Source organism: Sinohyriopsis cumingii, chromosome 17 (assembly GCF_028554795.1).
Source record: "Sinohyriopsis cumingii isolate HCF-2022 chromosome 17, ASM2855479v2, whole genome shotgun sequence".
Lineage (NCBI taxonomy): Eukaryota > Metazoa > Mollusca > Bivalvia > Unionida > Unionidae > Sinohyriopsis > Sinohyriopsis cumingii.
Window position 1 is genome coordinate 95,841,239 of NC_142977.1, and position 25,926 is coordinate 95,867,164.

Genomic DNA, 25,926 nt, shown 5'->3' on the forward strand with positions numbered 1-25,926 from the left:
CCTGTTTTCATTTAATGCAAGAATTCATTTGCCTACATCGTCTTTAAATGTCTGAATATATATTGTTAAGGTTTGTTCCAAATCAATTAAATCTGTTCTCAATCCTTTCATCCTTTCGTATAATTGGTCAATACAACACCGATATTATTTATCAGTTCTTGATCAACGTATTATATTGTATGTGCAAGCTGATTTTTCAGACTTCAATGATAGATAAATCATAAGTCGCTTTCATGGTTCATATTATATTTAATTTTAAATATTTTCCCCACTCTCAATCAACCATCTTTACAATCATTATTTAAAAGTTTAATATCTTGATTGTCTTGTTAGATTTCTTAATTTAAATATGAAACTGTTCTCCGATTGTGAATTATTATCTTTTTCCCCAAAATGTCTGTACTTGTTCCATATGAGTCTCTGATGTTGCTATCTCTGTGTTCACTGGTGTGGAAGGTCTGCCGGCAGTTTGATATTTTCAAATGCTCTTTCACTTGTTCCTTATCTTTTAGTTTACGGATGTTTTAAAGCATAAGATACACTATTTCATCTTTTGCTTAAACAAGAGTTTTTTGTCTTTAATCTGTGTTTCTAATTCTAGCAATATGATAGCTCATTTTAGGTACACTCTAGTCAACAGAAGATTTTTTTCTATTTAAGTGTTCTCGATATGTTGTTATATTTTTAAAACCATTATCCTCGGGGTTTTATGTATTTAAGTATCAACATGTCTTTCCATTAAATGTAAAGTAGTCGCATTATTCAATTTTATATATTTTCCTAACATTTGCAATAGAATGTCTTTCATTGAATGTTTATGTTATTGTTTAATTAGGTATCTAGTTTTTTTCTTCTTCCCCTTTCATTAATGATTTAAATCTAATACTACCATGGTGTATTAAAGAACGTTCACTCATAGATATGTAGATAACCTGAAGAAAAAAAAACATTTGTTGCAACCATAGCTTGAAAATCTATTACTTTTCTATCATATTGTATGCTGTTACTCAGTCGGTTTATAGCGCCTGTTCTTTTAACCGCTTGCCGTTAACATTATATAAAACAGAGACACAGATAATAGGATTCGTTATAAGAGAACAGTTGATTTACTAAACATATTAAAAAAAAACGGGCGAATGGTCATGTAATCAAGCACAGCCATATGTGATGAGGTTCAGCTGGAGCACCCTTCAGCTAGTTCATATATTAAATAAGACATCATGTATATTGACTAAGAATATATATATATATATATATATATATATATATATATATATATATATATATATATATATATATATATATATATATATATATATATATATATATATATATATATATATATATATATATATATATATATATATATATATATATATATATATATATATATATATATATATGAAAACATGCAACCCGTTAGCCTTGTAAGAAATTGTGTTTCACTAATAAGCACAGACGTTACCAGTTTAAGATATCAAAAACATTCTTCATCTCATGCAGATGTTGCCGCATCTGGCCTTTATCACTATAAATTTATATTAGATTAGTTTGAACAGTTGATATTTTTCATGACATAAAGATTTCTTGATAAAAAAAAAACTTTTTTAATATGATTTTTTTTTACATGCCTTTCCATGTAGAGCGCAATAAACAAACCCTTTTCAAACTATCAAAAGCTGTAAATAGTGCAGCAAATCATTTATATAAGGAATGAAAGGATATATTTTAATGAAAACTTCTACAATTACAACTGAAGTTCTCTATTTAGGCTCTAATCTCAATACTGTACCAAAGAATGATTCTTAATAATAAAGGACTGGTTTTAATTTAAGGTGTCCTCAAAATAAAACTGTCATTGGACATATTTTTCGGGCAAATTTGCTCATTCAGAAGTTGGTTTGGAATATCTAATTAATATTATGGGAAGACGCTTTATGTTCTTTCAAATGGGATTTTAGAAGAACTTAAAGGATGACTTGTATCGAGATTATTATATATTCTGACTGCGCTTAGCAGCGATTGCCATTGTCAAACGCGAATTGTACAACTCAGGACGAACGCGCTGCTCACATACTCAGTACAGAATGGAGATTCGCAAAACCCCACAACCAGTCACAACAAATGACACGTCTTTCCATTGTTTTTCCTTGGTGTGGCAGAGATAGGTGCCTAGGTCAATCAAAATTGGTAGGGATTTGGGTGACATGCTGGCGCTAAACAACACTAAATGCTATGCTTAATTCATATTTTACCGGCCTTGGTCCTGACGATAACCTGAAAAAAGCACATCCTCCAAATTCCCAGTATTGTTAAGAAGAAACTACATATGACTGTCATCAGTTCCGTATAATGTTGACATTGTACGGAATAGCAGCTTTCAAGCGTCAAAAAAAGGCGGTTGGATTTTTTAAAACTGCAAATGCCATTAAAAATCTCACTGATGAAAATTATCTTTAAAGCTGCAACAACGATAAACAACATAAAAAAATCACAATATGGGGAATATTTTAAATTCTTGAGTAATCTGGCGTTACGGTTGAACTAGCGCAATCCCCGGATCAAACATATATCTGAATAAATTCTTAATCGAAACTATGAAGCATATCATTTATCCGGTTGAAGATTGTTTTTCATCGCACGTTTTCCGCGTGACCATCGGGTCACCGTGTCTAAATAATTTTGCCAGTAAGTCAGTTTCCAATAAGATATATTCGTTACAATATCATATGCATAATTAATATACGGAAAGTTCCTTCAAATGTAAATTTCACGTCAATCAAAGTAGAAGGCAAGTTTTGGCATTTATCATAGGTAAGATAGATTCATATAATTATCACGTAGTTGAATTACAAATCACGTAACTGCATGTACAAAGAAAAGAGACAGTTCAGTGTGTCATTTATGTTATGAGAAAGATATTGAATATTTATAAGCCATCAGCCATGAAAATAGTCATTCGAGATTTTCTTCTGGCTTGTCAAAACCATATGCTTAATCTATTCTGCTGTCTGCACGTGATCCTTGCTGAAGCAGTTATTAAACAAAGACGTGGATGTCCATCACGTAGATAGTCGTAATATAATGCTAGTGAGTAAAGTGTATAAACAGACGCTACGAAGTGTAGGAAATAACATTATTGTCACTTGTCTTCAACGCGAAATTTGGTAAAGTCTTTGTCTTATATCTGATTGATTGCTGGGCCAAGAAAGAGTGAACTCCGGTGAACAAGTTAAACTTGCGTCATATATCGTTACCATAATTATACATCTCGCTTTTGTACAAGCGGCAATATCTTTAGAGAAGCTCACTTTAAGACACTATCACAAAGGAAAAACGTATCAATCAAATTCTGACGCAATTAAAATATGACCGAAATATTTTTTCTAATTACAAGCTATAGCAGTTCTCGTACAGCACCTTTGGGAGGTTAACTTAAAAGAAGATATTTTTTAAAGCACGTCACTTGAAGCATTTAATAGATTTTTGATGAACGTGATGGTGAGTGTTCTCTGCATCGATTGCATTGCATCAGTTGTGTATGGCATTGACAGTCTATCTTAGAATTCTCCCCGGCCGTGTCATACCAAAGACTTATAAAAATGGTACTAACAGCTGCCTCGCTAGACGCTCAGCATTAAGAGGTTAGTATTAGGACTGGTCGGTCTGGTGTCAAGATAATGTGACAGGGTGGGGCATCATTCTACATGTCTGCGGCATGATGCCCCAGTGCTAGACATCACTATAAAACTGTCACAATTCAGACAAAGGTAGCGGTATGACTGAAAATTTGTCAAAGTTACGTTACAAATCCAAATCACACACACACACACACACACACACACACACACGTCTTAGAAACTTCAAAAGTGTTACACTACGTGAATTATATTTAACTGTCTTACAGTGGCCGCATGACAATTACTACTACAGGCGCATGGAGGGGGTAGGGGAAGACCTACTAAAGTTATAACTACGTCACAATGTATATAAGCTTACATTCCTTTCGGGTGAATTTGCCTCTACTTGCAAAACGTTCGTGCTTCACACAAGAAGAAAAGCCTCTCGGCAAAACTGTACTGTGCCCAACGGATTGTAAGCTATCACCAAAACACACGATTTCTCTATAATTTAAGACCATTATTGTTGGCACTTCGACAAAGTTTGATTTGATTCATTCACACTCGAAACACGGAAAGAGGTCAAAATCTGCATTTCTTGCTGAAATATTAATTCCAGTCGCCAAAGAAGCGAATCTTACAACATTTTTTGAATTTGTTTATGAAAGTTAACTTTTACAATGTCTTATTAAATATCAGATAATTCATGCCATCAGATGTATAATCAAAATTCAAACCAAATTCCAAGATCAGTAAGTCAACACTTATATATATATATATATATATATATATATATATATATATATATATATATATATATATATATATATATATATATATATATGTGTGTGTGTGTGTGTGTTACAATTAGTAATAGTTCTTAAAATAGTTTATGATAGTTTATTACTACCTAAGTTGCCGAAGACATCGACGACACATGGAACTTTGATCAGAGTTTAACAGTACGGTATCTTCTTGCTAAGGTAGTAAAATTATGCGTCCGTCACTGTTCCGGACATTAATTTCGGTTTCTGGACCCTAGTAACGTTTCTGGACACCAATTTTAGTTCAGGGCCCGAATGACGGTTCTGGATACAAATTTCGGTTTTGGACCCTAATGACGGTTCTGGACAACAATTTCAGTTCTGGATCTTAATGGAGGTTATGCTGCCTTATTTCTTATGGAGCCAAGCGTCATTAGTGTAAGTACCAATTAAATTACAAGAAAGGTAAAGTTAAGAAGTTTAAAACTTCTGAGGAAGGAAATCTATTTCATATTTAATGGTTTCCAGATATAAGTTCAATATTGTATTCGAAGAAGCCAAGAAAAATGTGACCCTGAGTGAACATATGTCATTCCGTGTTTCCTCTGGAGGCAATATTTTAAAACTTTGAAGTATTGTTTAAATCTTAACTTTCTATATAAAGAACCCCCCTCCCTTACAAATGAAAAATATAGAGCCCAGAACCTGATGATAAAATATGAATCAGGCACAATATCTATTCTTTTTTTTATAGAAAAGAAAATGAAACAACGAAAACAAAACAAAACGAAAAACAAACAACAAAACAAACCTTAACTCATGTCGATAATTATGACAACAATGTCTGATCGGTAGATAGCTGAATAACCTATATACTTCTGTCATGCTAGGAGGAAATTAATTGTTAGAATAATCTCTGATTAGCACAAAATGTTATAAAAGAAGGGAAAAATGCTCTTTTATTAAAGCATTTGAATAACTGAGAAACAACTAATGTTTCACATACGCGCCGGGTCATCTTCGCTAGCCAAGGTTCCAATACGATAACCCTATCTACACCTTGGTGTATCGAGCATATATTTATATTATTCGGGTCTGTGAATTTCATTGGATGCGGCGGCAAGCCACAGCATCCAGTCAAAATTACGTTGTTCAAATTTGAACACTGTTCCTACAACTTGAATGGACTGATAAATAGGCAATTTTCCAGTGCCGGTCTGTGTTCGCACAAATACCTTTCACTCAAGTACACCTGTAATGGCTTCCCTCTGGTACATAGTCATAAGTTTGATGTTTAACCGACAAAGTATCCATTTTAGGTGAATTTCTTCCATCATTCTCGGCAGATGTACAATGCACCATGCTATTGGTTAGTGAGCATTAAATACTAATAGAGGCAACTCAAAAATCCAATAAATGTCGCTAGGACAAAGCACCAATATATCTGTTCGATCCACCAAGGTATATACAGGGTTATCATATCGGAACATTGGCTAGCATAGATGGCGTCGGGTAAGCACTTGTAAGTATAGTACAGTGTTGAGCTTACAAAATCTTAATAGGAAAAAACCCAACAAACCTCCTTATCATATATTTAACTAGGTTGATTCGACATACAGCAGAAACTTCAGAACGAAACTGTCGCATTCAAATACGATTTCATCTATGAAAAAGAATATATTCTAAACAAGAAAAAAAAGGCGAAGAAAACAAAAAAAAAAGAAAAGAAAGGAGATTGAACTTTTAAAATTCATGAAAGTCAACCAGATATATTTAGCGATGGGCGCATCACAAAGACCGCCGCTCACTGCAATTCGTTCGACAGGGCCTAAAATCGGTGTAGTAATGATTGATAATTTCCATAACAAATGCTTTTCAAGTCTGAATTAAGCGCCTAACGATTCTTTCTTTACTAATTAAATCATGCTACATGTGATATTATACATTGCTTGAGAGTTATTCCTGTGGAACCGGTTTCAAACGTGATGTAAAAAGTCACCGTATGGTCATTTGGGAAACATTACTGGATTGCGATTCACTTGGGATTAGTACTAGCAATAAGACACGTTCGTTTACGACATAAATTTCCGGAAAGAATCATAAATGTGGAGTTACTAAACGGTGAAAACAGATAACTTGAGTTGGCGAACAAAAGATAAGAGAAAGACATAACTCCTCTAATTGATGAGAATAAATTCAAGGTGTCGTATGAATAAAGGCACCTGATGAAATTTGTTGAATATTCCTTAGTAAAGGTATGGTGCAGACACCAAAAAGAGATGGACATAGTACACAATTAATTTTACTATATGTTCTCTACATTTGTTTCTCAGTACTGACCTTTCCACTGTGTGACAATCAATGCAAATCATATGTTAATCTAAAATACCTTCAAAGATGACTTCACGGTGAAGTTCTTGTCAAAGGTTGACCTGCTCTTTTTTTAGATCATTGACTGTCAACATAACAGCATGTAACCAGAACACGTATTTCACTTCCGGATCATCACCAAGGCCTTATTACTCACTGTGCACTGTCGCCAAAATACATACAGACAACAACACCCTGAGCTCATATTATCAAGAATAAACAGTTACCTTTAAATCCCTACCAAAAATGCATAAATAAAACTCTTCTATCACCACCAAAATGAGAGAGGAAAAAATGTTCTAAAAATAGACTAGAACTACATTCGTGGGTACTGAACTGGAAGTATTTATTGTGATGTAATTCCAGATGGGAAATGATGGGCCATAACTCCTCCAGATGATGTGGAATGCTGGAAATTCATCTCGTTCAAGATCTATACAGAATAAAGCTTCATACCAAATTTGACTGAAATCAAATAAATCTTAGGCAAATGATAATGTCGCTCAAACCGAAGTCAGAAGGACGGACAATAGGTCCTGTAAATTAAGTTCTGGAATGCTGGAAATTAAAATCCGTCAAAGGTCTCGCCAGTGCGAGTCCCATACCGAATTTGGTTGCAACCTAAAGTTATTCTATAGAAACCAAAGTCGTGAGAAAGGGCAACCTGGGGGCATAAGTCTTGTAAATGATGTTACGAAAGGGTGGAAATTCATGGCCTTGCCAGTATAAATTCCCAATCCAAATCTGATTAAAAATCCAACAAACAATTGATAAGTTATACTGTGGAAAAACATAAGTAGAAGGAAAGAAAAATCAAGGGGCATAACTCAATTAAATATCCAGAACACTGGAATTCTACCCCATTCAAAGTGGCACTAGCATTAAGCATCATGCCAACTTTGGGTACAATTCAGCAAAGATTGGTAAAGTTGTGCTACATAAACCAATGTCAGTGGACTTTTTTTATTCTACCCAGTACTTCTTAAATTAAGTCTCTCTCTCTCTCTCTCTCTCTCTCTCTCTCTCTCTCTCGTATTACCTCGACATCTATAACTGGTTGGTATTACGAAATTACAAGGCAGGTAATATTAACTCATTTTTCGTAGCAAGTCCCATTTGACCAGTCCAACTTAACATCGCAAAGACGGGCAAAGGTACGCCAAGACTGGGCAGAGACGATTCAGAGACGGTTAAATCTGACAATACTGGGAAACACTGAATGTTGATACAAAATGAATAAAAATAATTATGTAAGAATAAATGTTTGTATTGATTATGTGCTGATCGTTCTTTGTCGCCCTTATATATATATATATATATATATATATATATATATATATATATATATATATATATATATATATATATACATACATCTCTGTGTGTGTGTGTGTTTGAGTGAGACCTTGTCTTTATCCGTCTTGACGCATTTCTGTGCGTCTTTGTGGTGTTTTGTAGGACGCCGTTTGACCGAATCGGGTCGTTTACGTAAAAATTCGTATTCTTTTGTGGTAGAAAAAGACGCGAGTAATAGTGGGAGTTGTCAAAACCATCCAGTTAATGATAAATTGCAAACAGAAGACGTATATGAATAGAAAGCATATATGTCAGTCAGTACCTGAATTCCAGTTTTTTTTCTCTCTCTCTCTCTCTTAGCGACGATAAAATAACTGAGTGTGTTTATGTTGATAAAGAATATTCTTAAAGAAAACACGCAGGACAATTCGCACCAGTAAGGTAAAGAAAAGTAAAATGCATTTGAAAAAGAAAATTAAAAGAAAATTTAAGTTGTATATAAGTCTAGGATATTTCTCATATCGTGTACAATACGTCATAATATCGACAACGTGACACTTGCTCAAAAAATGAAATAAAATTATCAGAAAGGGAAAAGCCTAACAACAACCACTTACCATGAAATTCGCCGAAGACATGAAGCCCATAGATTCGGCATAGACATTGATGATTCTCAATGGCTAGAATGTGAGAAGTAACGTCATACACATTTATTTAGAAGGAAAAAAAAGAACTACCAAAATTCGGCATATTCAAAAACACTTTCATTTTGAAACCATCATCCTTGTAGAACTTTCCTCAACACAACAATTTCACTAAAAGCGAAGACAACAGTGATCCAATTTTTTTTCCAAAAAGAAAGGATAAGACCCCCAGATAGGAGAAGTAGAAACAACAAGCAAAAGGCAATTTGCAATTTAGAATACAAAAACGGCGCTTCATTCATTCTGCCTTGTCTTTGCATACATGCCTTGCGGGGACAAAACATTTTCTTTTCTTATCAGATTTTCCGGATTCCCTAGCCGAACTGCATGAAATTAAAGACATGTATGACAGAATTCATACAATCATCATTATACGTGATCTCAAGAGTTCCATGTAGAGGAAGTCACCAAATGAGTTTGACAAGCTGCTTCAGCACTTCATAGAAGCCAACAATCTCGAGCTCACAGCAAGCTTAGTACCAAACAGACCTTTCACCGTCATGTCGGAAAATCTTGTCCAAGACTGAATACATCCTACCTAACTGCAATGACAACCTTTGCTCTGCATACATAGCGCCACGTAACCTGATACACACATCCGATCATACACTGGTACAAGCATCGATTATGGGTAACTTCAAAAACGATAAAAATTCATGAAAAAGGTCAAGGAAGAATGTCAAATAAACGCAGGTGGAACAAGTACGACCTAGATATGTACAGAAAAAAAAGTCGTTAAACATCTAGACCAAAACCAACACTGCAGCAAAAGCCCATTAAAAATTACACTAGATGTACTCCATTTGGAAATCGTCATTACGCTAACCATATCAGCTGCCATCATGGGTCATGGACAATAAGAAACCAGAAAGCAAAAACCCATGGAATGAAAAGACATCGGCAGTCTGTCGAAGATCAAAACAAGCGTACGAAGAACGGTTAATCAAAGGCATATCTGTAAACAGAGACGACCATCTGAATACCTGCCACAGAATAGCAAAGCACAAACTAAGTATTTCTATAAGCTGTCCGCACAGAATAATGACCGGCAATATGCCGAAATCATGATACCAGCTAAATTCGATCAACAACTATTCCACAGACTCAACAATCAAGGGGCCCTAAGGAAATACTGCAGGAATGGAGATGGCACTATAAACGCCTACCAATCTTCACCAGAAAAGGGATTACGATGAGTTTCACTAGGAATTGGTATTTAACGATTATCTCACTTAAAAATACGAGCTGTACCCTAATGGAACCCTTCCGCATAATCCCCATACTGGTTCCCCCTTTAAGGCCAACAGACAGCATCGGTTAGCACGATAATAGGTTAAACAAACTCAGGAAACATTTCCACACTGGACAAGGCATTAAATAAGGTGCCAAATTGTCACCTACCCTATACAAGTGATTCAGTAACGACCTAATACATACAATCCAACGGAATAAACTGTAGGCATCAACTGGGACCACTTTATATGAACACTCACAGTTGCAGACTATTTGGCAGTAGACCTTGAAAATTGCACTACAAACAATCTACAATTTCTCTGGGACTCACCATTTATCAATCAATCCATCTAAAAGCAAAATCGTGCTCTTCAATGTCCTGACAAGAGAAACATAATTATGGAACCTGGATAAAGCAATGATTAGGGAAATTGAATCAACAACCCATCATGGCATCGCCAGGACAGGCAATATGAAGAGAGAAATAGGGGATAGGATACATAAAGGGTGAAGAGGGCTGTAATACATCATGCGAACAAACTTACTTCAAAAGAACAGGGTAAGCCCAATTCTGTCTTACAACATGTATTACGTCTTCTCACGTCCATGAACTGTTTACAGCCTTGAAGTGACACAGATCTCCATAGCAGGCATAGGAACAATGAAATAATCTGAGCATAATATTCTTTGTCAGATTCAGTTTCTCCCCGAGAGATTGCAACAGCCTCAGTCTATATACCCCCCCCCCCCAACTCTCTCCTCTCTCTTCGTAGGAAGATACCAGCGAAAACCTGTGAAAAAATGAGTGGATTTTTGCCTATGTCATGTGATGATGTCTTTGAACCTATGATTGATGGTAACATGTACAATCTCACTGACCAACACAATGGGGAAAGATAGAAATGGAAGATAGAAACAATTGTATGGTTAGCAGCAATGTTAAATAAATCATAATAATGACTTATATCAATGGTAAATACATTTAAATATTTAAATTACCTCTTGTTCGTTTGTCATTTCGTTTAGTTTATATCTCGAACTCACTTGTTCCAATATGCTTACTGCTTTCAATAATCAAGTAGCTAACCATGTTGTGCTCTAACTTCTTCATTTAAACAATCTTTCTTGTTTAACTCACAAATGTTTCTTATATTTAATCAACTAATATGAATGAAAATAGAAATTTAATAAACAAAAGAAGCACCTAATCAATTTTAAAAGAAGATTGCGATTAGTCGCAAAGTTAAAAAAAGCTACATTTTAAAGAAGACATACTAGAGAGGGATGTGAAGATTCATTCCATCCATACACAGTTGCCTATAGACAATCTTAATTTAATAGCAAATGCAAGTATGTGCATTTGTAAGTCATATAAATAAGATATATGTATAGTATGTATGCCGTATCATTGTTATACCACTCCATTCTTATAAATTTTTCATTAAAAGGAATCTCGGCAAGCCTCATTTCCTTTTAAATGTATATGTCTTGTGATATATCAATGATACATTACACACACACACACATACACACACACTTTACCAATATAATTTGTTCTGGTACTCTGCAAAGAAATACTGGAGGGAATTGTTAACAGCTGCAGATGTTAAATTAATGTTAAAAGAAATAAAATAAACCATTATATTCAAGCTTCAATAAATTGAGAAAGAATAAAAATTGTTTCATAGCAAAAAATCCAAAATATGGACAGAAAAGTTATTCCACATTTATAAGAGAACCCATGTGGAGTTATCTTCAAGAAAAAATTGACCTGGAATTCTTATTAGATACGAGATATGTATGTAGTTGTCTGGTATATTCTGCATAGATAAAACATTTCTTTGACATACTTCTAGTACAGCACAAAGCACTTCATCTTTGCTCTTTAGGAAAAGAACTTATTTTCACAGTGTAAGCATTGAAATTTTGGATGTCAGATCTGCACCATTTAAATTTAAGATCAACTTTACAAGTATGTTAGTGAAAACTTCGTGTTCTTACAACAATTCATTGAGAAGGAATAGCAATAACAAGTTTTCAAGATGGCCACTGTGTGGTGGCCATATTGGATGTCAAATTGGCACCATGTTCATTTAAAAGCAACAAGATCATGAAATCAATATGACCCATATCTGTCAAAGCAATAACTCTTATTCACTTTTGCCAGATGCGAGAACAGCCAGGAACACAATCAAACACAAGTTATCAGTATCAAGGCAGTAATATTGTCTGACAGTGCACCATATATAATTCCTGCCAATTTTTATAATGTTGTTATTATAATCATAAACAATTTTTATTCATATCAGTGACCTTAAACCTTTTGACCTGAAATCACTAGGGTTTTTCCTTATACCAGGAGCAAGCCATCACACATATACCAGTAACTAATTTTTTCTTTCATTCTGTGAACTTAATCTTTTTGTTTTTGACCCTCAAATGAATCCGAGTTTTCACTGCCCCAGTTGCATGTCCAGGTATATGATGCAAAACATGAGTTAATATGTGGAAACCATTTTTCTTCTTTCATAGTGATGTTAACATTGACATTTTACATTTTTCCTTTCAAATAGATATCTATCCACCAAGTCTGACTCAACTCTAAAGTTACAGAACTAAATGAAAAGTGTAAAGGAAAACTAATACTGACCCATGACCTTGACTCTGAACATCAGACTCCAAATATGGTACAATAAACACCTAGTAATGACAAACACATATATCATGTTTCAGCCATTTAAAAAAAACAAACTCTATAGTTAAAGAGCAGAAAGTAAAGTCTGACAAAACTTGAAATATTTATCTATGACCTTGACTTTCATAAGAACTTCTAATGTGGTATGCTGAACACCTTTTAAAGTGTTTAAATATAAGTGTACTAAGTTTTAATCATTAATCTCAACTGGTCTGAAAGTTACAGAATAGAAAGAAATGTGTCTAAAAACTTATATATTGATTTGTGACCTTGACTGTAATACATGACCCTGAATGTGGCACCTAATATACATCTATTGATGATGTACAAGTATATAAAGTTTCATCACCAGCATAAAATGGTTTGAAAGTTACTGAATGGAAGAAAAAAAAAGTGTTGAATGACGTACATATGGATGAACAGATAGATGGAATGAAACAAAAATATCATGTCCCTCACTTGTTACAAAAAGTGGGAGATAAAAAGAAACAAGGTGAAAACATTCATACTGTCATTTATTGTGTTTTGGACAATTATTGCATCTCTGACACATGATTCTATTACATGATTATAAAAATAGATTGACGTTTGGTTACTTTCCTTGTTTTGAATTTCAATAAATAGTTATCAATCTTGAAAGCTGCAAACTGTCACTGTGACATTCTGGTTATTTGTGTGGGTCAAGGAGGAAGAACAGTAAACAAAGCATTCTGACGAATTTGAGAAAAATTAACTAGTTTAATCTAAACAAGTTGCTGAAAACCAAAGCCAGGGTTAAACATCTCGGCTCATTTATACCTTGGAACAATAACGTAGGAGTAACAATAATTGTGCTGCTCATAAAGTGATGTAAAAAGAAAACATGTTTACCTTGGACACGATTTAAGATACAGTATCTTTACAATAGACAATTTTGACTGTTTGTTCCAAGGATTATCATTGTTCATAATCAGCAATACAGAACTTTTGAAACAAATAATCTCTGATTAGATGAATTAAAACTGTAGTAGTAGTTTTGTTGCGACTCATGAGACAAGCCTTAGGAAATCTAGTAAACGGCCTAAGAAAGATGAACATTTTATCCTCATTTGCCACAATGATTCAAAATGAGTCAAAACAAATTAGCATGGTGGGTTCTCACAAACCTACTTAGTTAAACTGACCTACACAAATGAAGAAACATCTGCTTGACAGTCAATAATGATAGTGTGTAAGTATATGATATGCTTTCCTTGCATCTCTTTGCCTTGATATTTTTTGCACAGATCTGCATCAACAATACCCCCAGTTAATTTGTAAACTCAAGAAATGTGTAATTTATTTTATACATAACACATATTTACAGCACCAGCTTTTGGACTATAATAAAACATACACTGATAGGACATTATTAATAACTGTTTGTAATAGGACATTATTAAGAACAGAATGTGACACAACAATATTAACTGCTTGTAACAAGTCAGTTTTATGAATTATCTGTGATAGGACATTATTAATAACTGTTTTGTAATAGGACATTATTAAGAACAGAATGTGACACAACAATATTAACTGCTTGTAACAAGACAGTTTTATGAATTATCTGTGATAGGACATTATTAATAACTGCTTTACACATCATAAAATAAATTATTACCACTGAGAGTTTACAGCAAGACTGTGCAACTTCCTCAAGGACATGGGCCAGATAAGTGCCTTTAAAAACCACACCTTAGCAGGTAAAAAGTAGATAAAACCAGGTAACAGGCTGGATTTAGACTGCAGGTTGCACATGCCTGGTTTAAAGGCAAGTTAAAACTGGATGGTAAAGCCAGAGTGAAGTTTCAAATTCTGGACGATATAGATTTTTTTTTCTTCAAGTTTTTTCCACAATATTAGGTGTCCATAGTAAGTTGTATTCTACCATGTGTGTGAGTGTGTGTGTTTGTGTGTGTATGAAATTGCAATGGCTTTGTAACAGTGCATGTACATCTGTGCCAGTATTATATGGTTCAACTTTTACCAGCTCAATAATTTACAAAACTAATTATAATACTTGTTACAATGTACAGTAGAAGAGTCCTACCTGCAAGAAATTTTTACAAAACTTAACGGTCACGATTAAAAAACCCTTTAATGGCTTTCACAAAGAATCTGTTCACTGAAGATGTAAGAATTGTATTAGTTTGATATGTTGATCATGCTTCCTGACGAATAGAGATAATGCAGACAAGTAGGTTAGATGAAAATATGTGAAAATACACTATACATCAGACAAATGTCAGGATAGACGAATTTCCATATCCAAGAAAATAAAGAGACTTACATGTTGACTGAAATGACATGTTTATGACCGATACTGTCAAATTTCAATGACTTAACATACTGTATATACTAGCATATAAATCTGGTCCAACTGTAATCAACATAGACCCTGATCTGCCATCACACAGTGTGCCTGCAGATCAGGATCTAACTAGTTTGTTTCACTAATTATTCATAACAAACTGTACAGACCCTGAACTACAAGCACATTATTTGATGGACAGATTTGGGTTTCTGCAGTTTGCAGTTGCATCTGACTTATAAGCAAGTAGATAAAGTCGCCCCAAATAAAGTAATTTGGTTACTGAAGAATGTATTTATGTTATTACCCTGATGGAATGCATTATGCTTGCCTATAAATGATACAATTCCAATGATTTTAACAATGTACAAAATAGTGCATATGATAAACAGGACTTGTGTTTGTCAAACATGTAGACAACTGTACACTAAATTCAAAATCTTTAAAAAAAACTTGAAAAATTAATATGACGGCATGCAAATCTAATTAGGTCATCTACATATGCAAATAAACATGTTAACAAACTTTCATTTCTCCAGATACAGGGGGTTCGGGCCAATCATTTTTCACAAGGTTTTCATCCAAAAGGTGCAAGGACAGGCCCATAAACCTATGCTGACTGTATATACACACATATTTTGGGTGCAGCTATGAACAATTTTCAAAGTTATAAATAAAGAGTAAAGTCCACTCATGGTAGTGAGAGACCAAGAGGCCAATGCTAAATGCATAAATAATTTGACCTTGTGCTGAGAAAATGTACATATGGTCAAAGGGTGGAGATTTTAAAGGTTTCCGTGTTATGACCCCAGGATCATGGCCCCATGGGGTCAAGGACAGAACCAGGAATATATGCTGACTAGATACACTAATTCTATTTGTAATGTAAGGTAAGTGTACATATATATTTATGGGTGGGAGCTATGAACTGTATCTAATTGAAGACCGAACATCCAAAACAAGCAGGGATTGACACTGAGGCTGGTGACATAAATGATGACTTTTTCATGCTGAAAGAGTGTATACATGGTTATGTGTACTGATCTCATTGACTTCAAAATTATGACTCAGGGGCTGGCCTTCAGGGATTAGGGACACATGGGCCCCAGAGGCAATGCTGCTTTAAATTAAAGTTAACTGTCTCCTTAAGCAATATTTCAAAGTTAAATCTAAATGTGAATGCATATGTCACTGCAAACCATGGAAATGGATTTACTTTGATGAGAAAAAGTAATCCCCACTTAATCACCAACTATTAAGTGTAGCAACTTGCATCAAATTACAGCAGTAGTTTCAGAGTTATGGCCTTGGAAAAAAAACTTTTTAACATTGGTGCCAACTTCATGACTGCTAGGTCTTCTTTCCCAAAGAAAAATGCAATCCTGTTCCAAACTGACTTTGCATTACTCTTACATATATGGAAAAATATTGCCAAATATTTGTGAGACATTTGATTTTTCATTCATAAAGTAGCATTTAAGACAGACAACAAATTAAGCTTTCTTAAGGGAAATTTTGCTTCAATGGTCTGTTTGTAATGATAAATGATGATTAAAAACAACATCAATTCATTCACTGTATGTACACTATGAAACACTAGGAAGTAAGACAAAGCTTCTGTCATCTCTTAATAACATATATATTGACCTTATCATTTAAAAATTGGTCAAGAAAATATAAACTTGTGATATTAAACAAAAATTGTTTTATCAGTATTTTTGTGATAATAAATAATGATTACAAACACCATCATGTCATTCACCACACTGTAAACACTGATATTTTTTTCATTTCTTTAACAACATATACATACTGACCTTACCATAAGAAAACTGGAAAACAAAATTTCAACTTTTGATAGGTTGTAAAAAAAAATCAAATCACTGCCATGGGTGAATTTTCTGGTTGTACTGCCCAGATGGGAGCTATGGTAACTCAGTTGGAAATGTGTTGGAGTTGTAATCCAAGAGTCATGATTGTCATACCCACCCTGGCCAACTTGGGTTGGATGCCTCGGTGTTCCCGATGGAAAGGCACTTAGCCCCCATTTCCTTGGCATAATATAGCCAATAACGTGAAAATTGCCATTAAAATCAACCCAAAAATTGCACCTGCCAGGACAGTTGTTTGTTTCCCATATTGTTACACTCTGAAAAATTTAGATGTAACCTATAATTTACTTGGCAGGGATTCAAAACAGGAACAAGGGCTGGGAAATAATGTTAGAAGCTGGACATTAATTGGCTTTAACTCCACCCAATGATGACCTGAAATTCTAAAACTCCAAGTCATTCAAGGTCCCATCCTTAAAAAAGTGGACAACAAATTTGGTGGAATCCAACAATCCTTGGCAAAGCAATGCATCAAACAAAAATTCTTAAAAAACTGATGCTTTACTAGACACAGGAATTTCCAGGAATCCAAAATAAGGAAATTTCTGTTTTAAATGTTGAGAACTGAAACCAGCTTGACAAGCTCTAACATTCAAAATTTGGCAACAAAACTGTTTTCTTATATGACCATTCATTTAGAAAGATTAGCAATAACAAGTTTCAAGATGCCCACCACGGTGGCCATACTGGTTGTGAGAGATGCACCATTTCATTTAAGACCAAAAAGACACTGTAAGAATTGTTTTGTGAAACCCCCATGTCAATACAATCATCTAGTTCAGGAACAGTAGTGACAACAAGAATTTCACAACAGCCACTGGGCACCCATATTTGTTATCAGAGTGGCACCAGTTTCATTTATTATTAAAAAGGTATTTTAGTGAAAATCTCATGGCATTATGTGATGCCTAATTGGTGCCAGTTTCTTTCAAGACCAACTAGAGCCTGGTATGAATGTGTTTGTTAAGTTTCATGGCTATCCTCCCTGTGGTTTTTTTTAAGGAGCCATGATTTCAAACTTGGGCTAATTCATGCCAGCTGTAAGGCCATTGCAGAAGCTCTTCTGCTCTATAACCAGCAGAGCCAAGAACTAAATCAGGACATACAATGTATATTTGCATAGGATTTAATGATATGTCAGCACAATACTGGCTATAATGATGGAAAACTCCTGTATATTATGTTGCGGAATGAGAGACATCAAATAAATTCCAGATCTGATCAATTTAATGGTGCACGAAAAAAATTCCTTAACAAAGCTATGCTACATATACCAAATTTGGAAGGTTGAAAATCTGGGTCTCATTATAAAAATATTGACACGGTAAATTCGGTTTAAATCCAGCAAAACTTGGTAAAGTTATACTGTGGAAACCAGTATCCAGGAGTATAGCCAGTCATGGGATGTAACTCCACTAAATTATGACACACAAGGCTGGAAATGAATTTATCGAGATCTCATCAATATAAAGATGCAAAACAAATTTTGTTAAAATTCAACAATTCTCAATAAAATTATCACATATAAAGTTGCTGATGGACAGATAGATGGACAACATGATTATTACAGCATGGTTCATGAAACCATGAATGGTTCATTTCCAACTGTCTTCATGGACTTTTACCAACAGGATTTCTACAGCATGGTTAATACAGTCATGGAGAGTTCTTTTTCAAAGAGTTTTCGTGGACATTTACCAATATGATTTATAAAGCATGGTTCATACAATCATGGGAGTTTTTTTCAAAGAGTTTTCATGGACATTTACCAATATTATTATTATAGCATGGTTCAAACAATCATGGGAGTTCTTTTCAAATGTCTTTATGGACTTTTACCAACAGGATTTCTATAGCATGGTTCATACAGTCATGGAGAGTTCTTTTCAAAGAATTTTCGTGGACATTTACCAATATGATTTATATAGCATGGTTTATAAAAATAGTCATGGGAGTTTTTTTCCAAAGAGTTTTCATGGACATTTACCAATATTATTATTATAGCATGGTTCATACAGTCATGGAGAGTTCTTTTTCAAAGAGTTTTCGTGGACATTTACCAATATGATTTATATAGCATGGTTCATACAATCATGGGAGTTTTTTTTCAAAGAGTTTTCATGGACATTTACAAATATTATTATTATAGCATGGTTCATACAGTTATGGAGAGTTCTTCTTCACGAGTCTTCATGGACTTTTACCAACCGTATTTCTATAGCATGGTCCATACAGTCATGGAGGGTTCTTTTTCACGAGTCTACATGGACTTTTACAGACAGTGGATCAAACACATTCCCACTCTAAATTGGAAACACTGCTCATTCTTAGTCATGTGAAATTCATTACCAAAGTAGTCATCCATTTACAAAATTAATGTGGTTACTATGCTACTACAGCGACTGAAAACTACACCACAACTGATAACACTCAACTGTGAAAAACCAACACCTGTCTGATAATGTGTAAATTGGGTCTCAAGTCAGTCATTTTTAAGATGAAAATGTACAATAAAAAAATCCGTAATTATCCAATTAAAAATTAGTTGTATACATAACTTTGTGTGATCACTAGACCCTTTGATAAGCATGAAAAATTCACTGTATACTGAATAGTTTTGTTGTTGTTATTGACGGGTTTAACACCATTTTTCAGCACACTGGCAGCCAGTATTAATGGTGGAGGAAGAACCCAGGAAAACCCTGGGAAGAACCACCGACCCATGAGAAGCCCCTGGCAAGCTTTCTCACATACCCACATTGGCCAAATCCTAGACTCGAACCCATGCAGACAGAGGTGAGATGGCAGTGATCCATAATGGAGAGCACTTTAGACCACTCAGCCACTCGAGGCCCCGAATAGTTTTGTACTCATATGAATACAGTAGCTGACAAAAAAAGCACATATGCCTAACTTTTGATTTACTTTTATAAACCAAGGTGCAAGTCACTGATGTTCCAAAAATGATTTTCCCAAACACATGAATGTGCTGATAATGGTAAAGCATTTGCCAGCTGTTGTGATTTTCATTTTCTTGTGGTCTTACTTTTTTGTATATACAGTCTATTTGGCTGCTAGGAGAAGCCTTCTTTAAAAGGTGAGGCGAGTGGTTTGCAGTAGACAATGGTACATTATGATCCACATGACAGTAACAAGTCATTCTGCACTTGTAACTTCCCTAATCGATAATAATGTTATGCACAAGAAACTTCTCTGCATTTGTTTGGTGGGGCCCACTGTCTTCTGAATGCATTTTAATGGCTTGATGCATTTATGTACACCAAATCTTTCTGTTTGATGGCTTCATGTGTGAATGCCATATGTGTTTTGATGGCTTGATACATTTATGTACACTCTATCTTTCTTTGTTTTGATGGTTTGATGTATGTACACCAAATCTTTCTATTTCAATGACTTGATGCATTTATGTACACAATATCTTTCCGTGTTATGATGCTTTGATGTATGTATGCCATACCATTCTGATGGCTTGATCTGTTTATGTACACCGTATCTTTCCGTGTTTTGATGCCTTGATGTGTGTATGTACACCATATCATTCTGTGCTTTGATGGTTTGATGTGTGTATGTATACCATATCATTCTGTGCTTTGATGGTTTGATGTATGTATGTACACCATATTTTTCTGATGTGTTTTGATGCCTTGATGTGTGTATGTTCAACGTATCTTTCTGGTGATGGACTTAAGTGTGTATGCATACAATATCTTTCTAATATGTTACGATGGTTTGATACATACACTGGAAAGAAGGTCAATTTTGGGCAAATCACGAGACCTGCAAATATTTAGTCAGGAATTTTCACTTCAAAAAAGAGGGAGGGTTTTCAATGAGAATGGTGAATTTTCCTTTTGATACACGTCTTTGACATTCTTTTCCCAATAAAGACCTAAAGCTAGTTTTCAGCTGTTTTCTTCTGTCTGTTTGTGAACTTACGTGTGCTTTCTGAGTCATGATACATCTTTTTGACTAGATCTGAAAAATGATTTGCTACCATAAATGGAGATTATGTTCAGCTATAAAGGTGACAAACAGTCTCTACATGTATATCTTATCTACATTTTATGCAGATTCTGCAAAGATGGATTTCAGTTATTGCCTTTTTGTTGCAGTGTTTAATAAACGTTAACAATGCTGCATGACAGTAATATCTCAATTGCCACCATAGCAGATTTTAAAATCCGGGAAGGACAGAATGCATATTCATGTCCTTGAATTTAATTCCAACCACTAAAATTCCCATTTTGGCCCATCAATGAATTTTTTGTGATATTTTATTGCTAAGATTTTGACATTACAAAATTGGGATATAACACTTAGACACTGCGACCAACACTGAAGCTAGATTGACCTTGTTTATGCTGAATGAGCTCTTTCCTAATCCAACCAAAATCAATAGTTAATCCTTTCATAGTTACATCAGATCTGACATAGTATAATCGATGTCAACAAACTTTTAAGTACTGAAGCCAATCAAGCATGCCAACAGAATAAAAGGGATGTCAAGTATCTCATGCTGCTTGAAATTAGCAATTAAATTTTCTTTCTTTGCTTAAGACAGGTCAGTCATGTGATCACAGGGAGTATTACCATAAATATACCACACTGGAAGCAATGTGTGAAAAATAGAAAATATTTCTGAATAACAATGTTTTATATGTAGGAAATTTCAGTGAGTGATAGGAAGGACAGGAGATACACCTCATTAGGGGAGAAAATCATCCCCACTCAGAGGTTCACATGTATACTGATGAGTGTATGCATACTATATCTTTCTCATGTGTTTTAGTACCAGATGTATTTATGCACACCATATATCTTGCTGTGACTGATGGTAATGCCCAAGTCGCATAACTTGCAATAGGCAATAAAACAATTATTATTGATGCTATAATACGTGGCCAATCTTGAGTGTACCCAGCTTTTGAGTTTGACCTTACTTCATGCTTGTGTGTGCCATTTTTGTTCACATGAGCGCAATGTATGATGAAGATACCCATAAGCTGATTGGTTATGACAGATTGAATCAGCCAATTAGATGCAGCATTTTAAATGTGGATGGGCTAGGCCTTGATTCTGCTTTCAGAGGTAAGAAAGAAAGGATCCAGCCATATAGCAAATGTGAGTTCACTACCAAAAGCTTAAATAACTCTGTCTCAAAACTAATTTTGACTTGATCTGTAATGTATATGTAATAAAGGTAAAAAAATGTCCCAAAAAATTACAGAAATTTATAAGTGTTGGAATTTCCGTTACTCCATCTGGTAACTGCCAGTCTCATGTTTTAGTTGGTCCATCCAATATTTATCCCTTTCACTTCTTAATACTGGAAATATGTAGATAACAAAAATCTTGTAGTTCAAGATAATATATTTTATTCAGTTCTGATGTTTTGTATTCTCTCAAATAAATATGAGCTTTTGGCAAAATTCAATGAGATTTTGAACAAATACAAGACAAGCCTGGAAATTCTATGGATTTTTCAAGGTTGTCGGAACAACGTATAGGGCTCACAATGTATAGGGCTCTACCAACTTTGACAAAAGGGGACTCTTTTAATCTGTATCAAAAGATTTTTGTGGTTGAGGTGATGTGTAAAAGGCATGTTCCAGTTGCTTCTGCAGGGGAGGCAAATTCATACCACTGAATCGCTACTTGTACACTGTAGTCTAAACTGGATGAGCCAAAATATCAGCATGTTTCGAATTTTAAAAAAACTCACATAAGAAGAGTTTCAACACTGCCCATACACTATATCCTGGGAATGCAAAACAGACACTGCTAACAGTTAGGAAATCACTTGGTAAAACACAGATAAAATAGTTATACATCTTTGTCTGAAGACGATTTTGTATATGTAAATCAATGAGTACATTCACAAGACACTTACAACTGTAAACTCAAAAGTGACCAGACATAACTGAAGACTTAGGAAAAATGATATAAAGAAGTTATAAAACAAAATATGTCATAAAATTTTTAGACTTTAAAACAACATGTACACAATAATATAAAAGAAAGTTCACTATACAGGATTTAGCAACTATTTAAATGAGGAAATAGAAGCTGACATTTTTGCCAAATACAGCTCTGCATATAATACAATGTTTAGATAAGTGGTGCAAAATCTAATTTGATGAGACTTAAGTTTTTACAGAACATTGTTTTTTAAAAAGTACAGCTCTCCTTCATTATAACACACTTCATTATAATGTGATTCAAGATATAATGCAGTACCGCAAAGTAAAATATTTCCTGAACTAAATAATGGTACATAAATTGGTCTATCAAATGAATGACAACATGGGTTGAAAGAAAACAACATGAAGCTAGGTATTATATCTTTATTTCTATTTTTTTAAAAACAGTATCTGACAAAATGAAATGCTGAAATACCATGAGTGAAAAAATATATTTAAATTTACGTAAAAGAAACTATTACTATACATGTGACCCCCACCCACACAAGCATACATGCAACCATCAAATATTTTATCATACTCGCTTTACTACTGTGCAGTACATACAATCATTGGTGGTTACAGACCCCAACTATTGCATTAATATTATATGTTTCATTGGTATATTTTGTTCATTATCTCTAACAAATATACGTGCAATAAAAGAAATTTGTAACATTATCAACATAAGCAGCATGGCACATAATGTGTCAGAAATAATGGCCCCCAACTACCATGCTATACTGAAGGAGAGCTGTATTAGGCAAGGTTCTGATTTCAAGTTTTTCATGAGCATGACAGCAGAGATATCCTGACTGCTGCCATCCCTGCAGAAGTGCACATCTTATTCTAGACAGGAACATGCAAACCTTGGTAGGAACAGAGCAATAGCTGAGTAATAAACACTTCAGAGTAGGAAATATGAAGTGTATCCCGCATATACATTTCCCTGCCTTATGCAATGAACTTTCAGTAGCCCATTTCATCTCAGTCCATATAAATATCACTATACAGGTAAAGATCAAGTGTGGATCGACCTCAGCTCAAAAGGCTGTGTCACTATTGCACCCTGTAGGAACCTGCACCAAGTTCTCCACTCTTCGCCGCTGACTCCGACGTACTGCATCGGCTCTTCTATATGGCTCATTCTTCAGATCTGAAATATGGAAATTTTTTAAATGATTGCTATCAAATTATTTGTTAATCCAACAGGTTACTTGCTTTAATTTATTGTCATATCAATCAGGTTACATGCTTTAAGTTACTGCTAGTAACAAACATCTTGTGCACTGCCTCAGCCGATCCTGTCCATAAAGGTTTGGCAGCACATCTTACACAGTAGTCTGTAAGAGTAAGTGGAACTGGCATGCAGGAAAATACTATGGGAAAAACATGACACTGAAACATTTATGTTTATGATATGATCCATCTTATGCAGCTTAAGTCTGTGATTGAAACATCATAATATAGTAATTGATACTGATATAATTAGGATCTAACTGCCAACTGCACAGATCCTTGGTCCATACAATTTATTAGGAATAAACAGTAAAATGAACAATGCAGACCCTGACCTGCTGGTGCATTATATGATGGCAGATCGGGTCGAATTTGTTTACAGCTGGACCCAATTTCTAAGTCAATACAGATGATATTTGTATAAGCTGTGAATTGTTATACTGATATTAATTAAAAATATTCTTTTATTTCATCTCTGTTCATGTTATTTTGTTATAAGAGATCAAGCACAAAACACCTTTATATATCATCAATGATAGCTTGTTACTGTGTTTGGCATTAAGTACAAAACATCTTAACACATCACCAATGATGGCCTGTTATTTTGTTATAGAGACATTAAGTACAAAGCACCTTTACATATCACCAATGATAGCTTGTAAGCCATTAGAATACTTTAGTGTTATCTGATTGTCTTTTAAAAGGAAATTTAAGTCTTGAGAACATATTCCTTTTTTAAAACATAAAGCGTGACTTTAATCAATTCTCAGCATTCTTTCTATAATTGTTGAGAAATGAAATCAAACCACCTCGATGCAGATACGGTAAATATATGAGACTCTAACTTACACTGTCCTTCGCTTTGACCTTGAGTGAAGAGGTACATGATTAATATGCGAGAAACTGTTAAATCATACTACAGAACAGTCTCAAGTTTTATTAAACATCTTCATTTGTTCAAACATTGTACCTGAACATGAACAGAAGTCTCCGATTCATATTTTTTCTTGCTGTGACTTCTGCCCTTTTGACAGAGAGCATATTATGTGACCCATGGTGAAGTCATGCTAAATAAGTGACTAATTGTCCTTAAAGTACCATCAGTAGTTCAAAAGTTACAATCTGGGAAACAATACAAGCAACAGAAATACTTTTGCTTGTGGCCATGATCTCTAGCCAGGAGTGTGGCTAGGGTGCATGATATACACCTGGGCAAAGTTTCATTCAAATATCTTCAGTGGTTCAAAGACATATTCCAGCATGGCTACAAGTCAGAAAATTCCATGCCATGACAGTGACCCTGAGGCAGGTTGTATCAGTATGGTACCTGACACACTGTCTAGTCTCGATATAACCATGGGCCAAGTGTTACATTTCTACACTCTAACAAAAAAAGTAACAGGAAAAAAGTGAAGACAACAAGCTTTGTAAAACTTAACAAATAATTTATTTCCTAAGAATAAAAGTAAAAAAATGAGAAGAAAAAAAACTTACAGTTTTACAAATCAAATCCAAAGATAATCAAATATCTTCTGTGGAGTAAAAGTTATATACCAGACAAGATATAACACACCAAACTACAGCTATGGTGATGCAGTGGCTTTGGCTGTGGTTTGCAATACAATGTAAAGTCATGATATATACAGCTCTCCAACACTATATGGATCTTTACATTTAACATGGTTACTGTTACAAGGTTGGTATCCTTATGGATGCCATTTCAATAACATAACTGGTAGTAAATGGTTATTTCACTATAAGGTGGAATACTCTGGCTCTAATGGATGACAATATAATGTGTGT

At 34.5% G+C, this 25,926-nt stretch overlaps 1 protein-coding gene across 1 annotated transcript in view; it reads right to left on the reverse strand.

The window, feature by feature from the left end:
* Positions 1 to 13,179: 13,179 nt before the first annotated feature.
* Positions 13,180 to 25,926, reverse strand: part of LOC149779477 (formin-like protein) — a 130,152-nt gene continuing 117,405 nt past the window's right edge. The window contains exon 29 of the mRNA XM_089940167.1: positions 13,180 to 24,040. Coding sequence (XP_089796293.1) covers positions 23,928 to 24,040 — 113 coding nt within the window. The 3' untranslated portion in view covers positions 13,180 to 23,927. The remainder of the gene's footprint in view (positions 24,041 to 25,926) is intronic.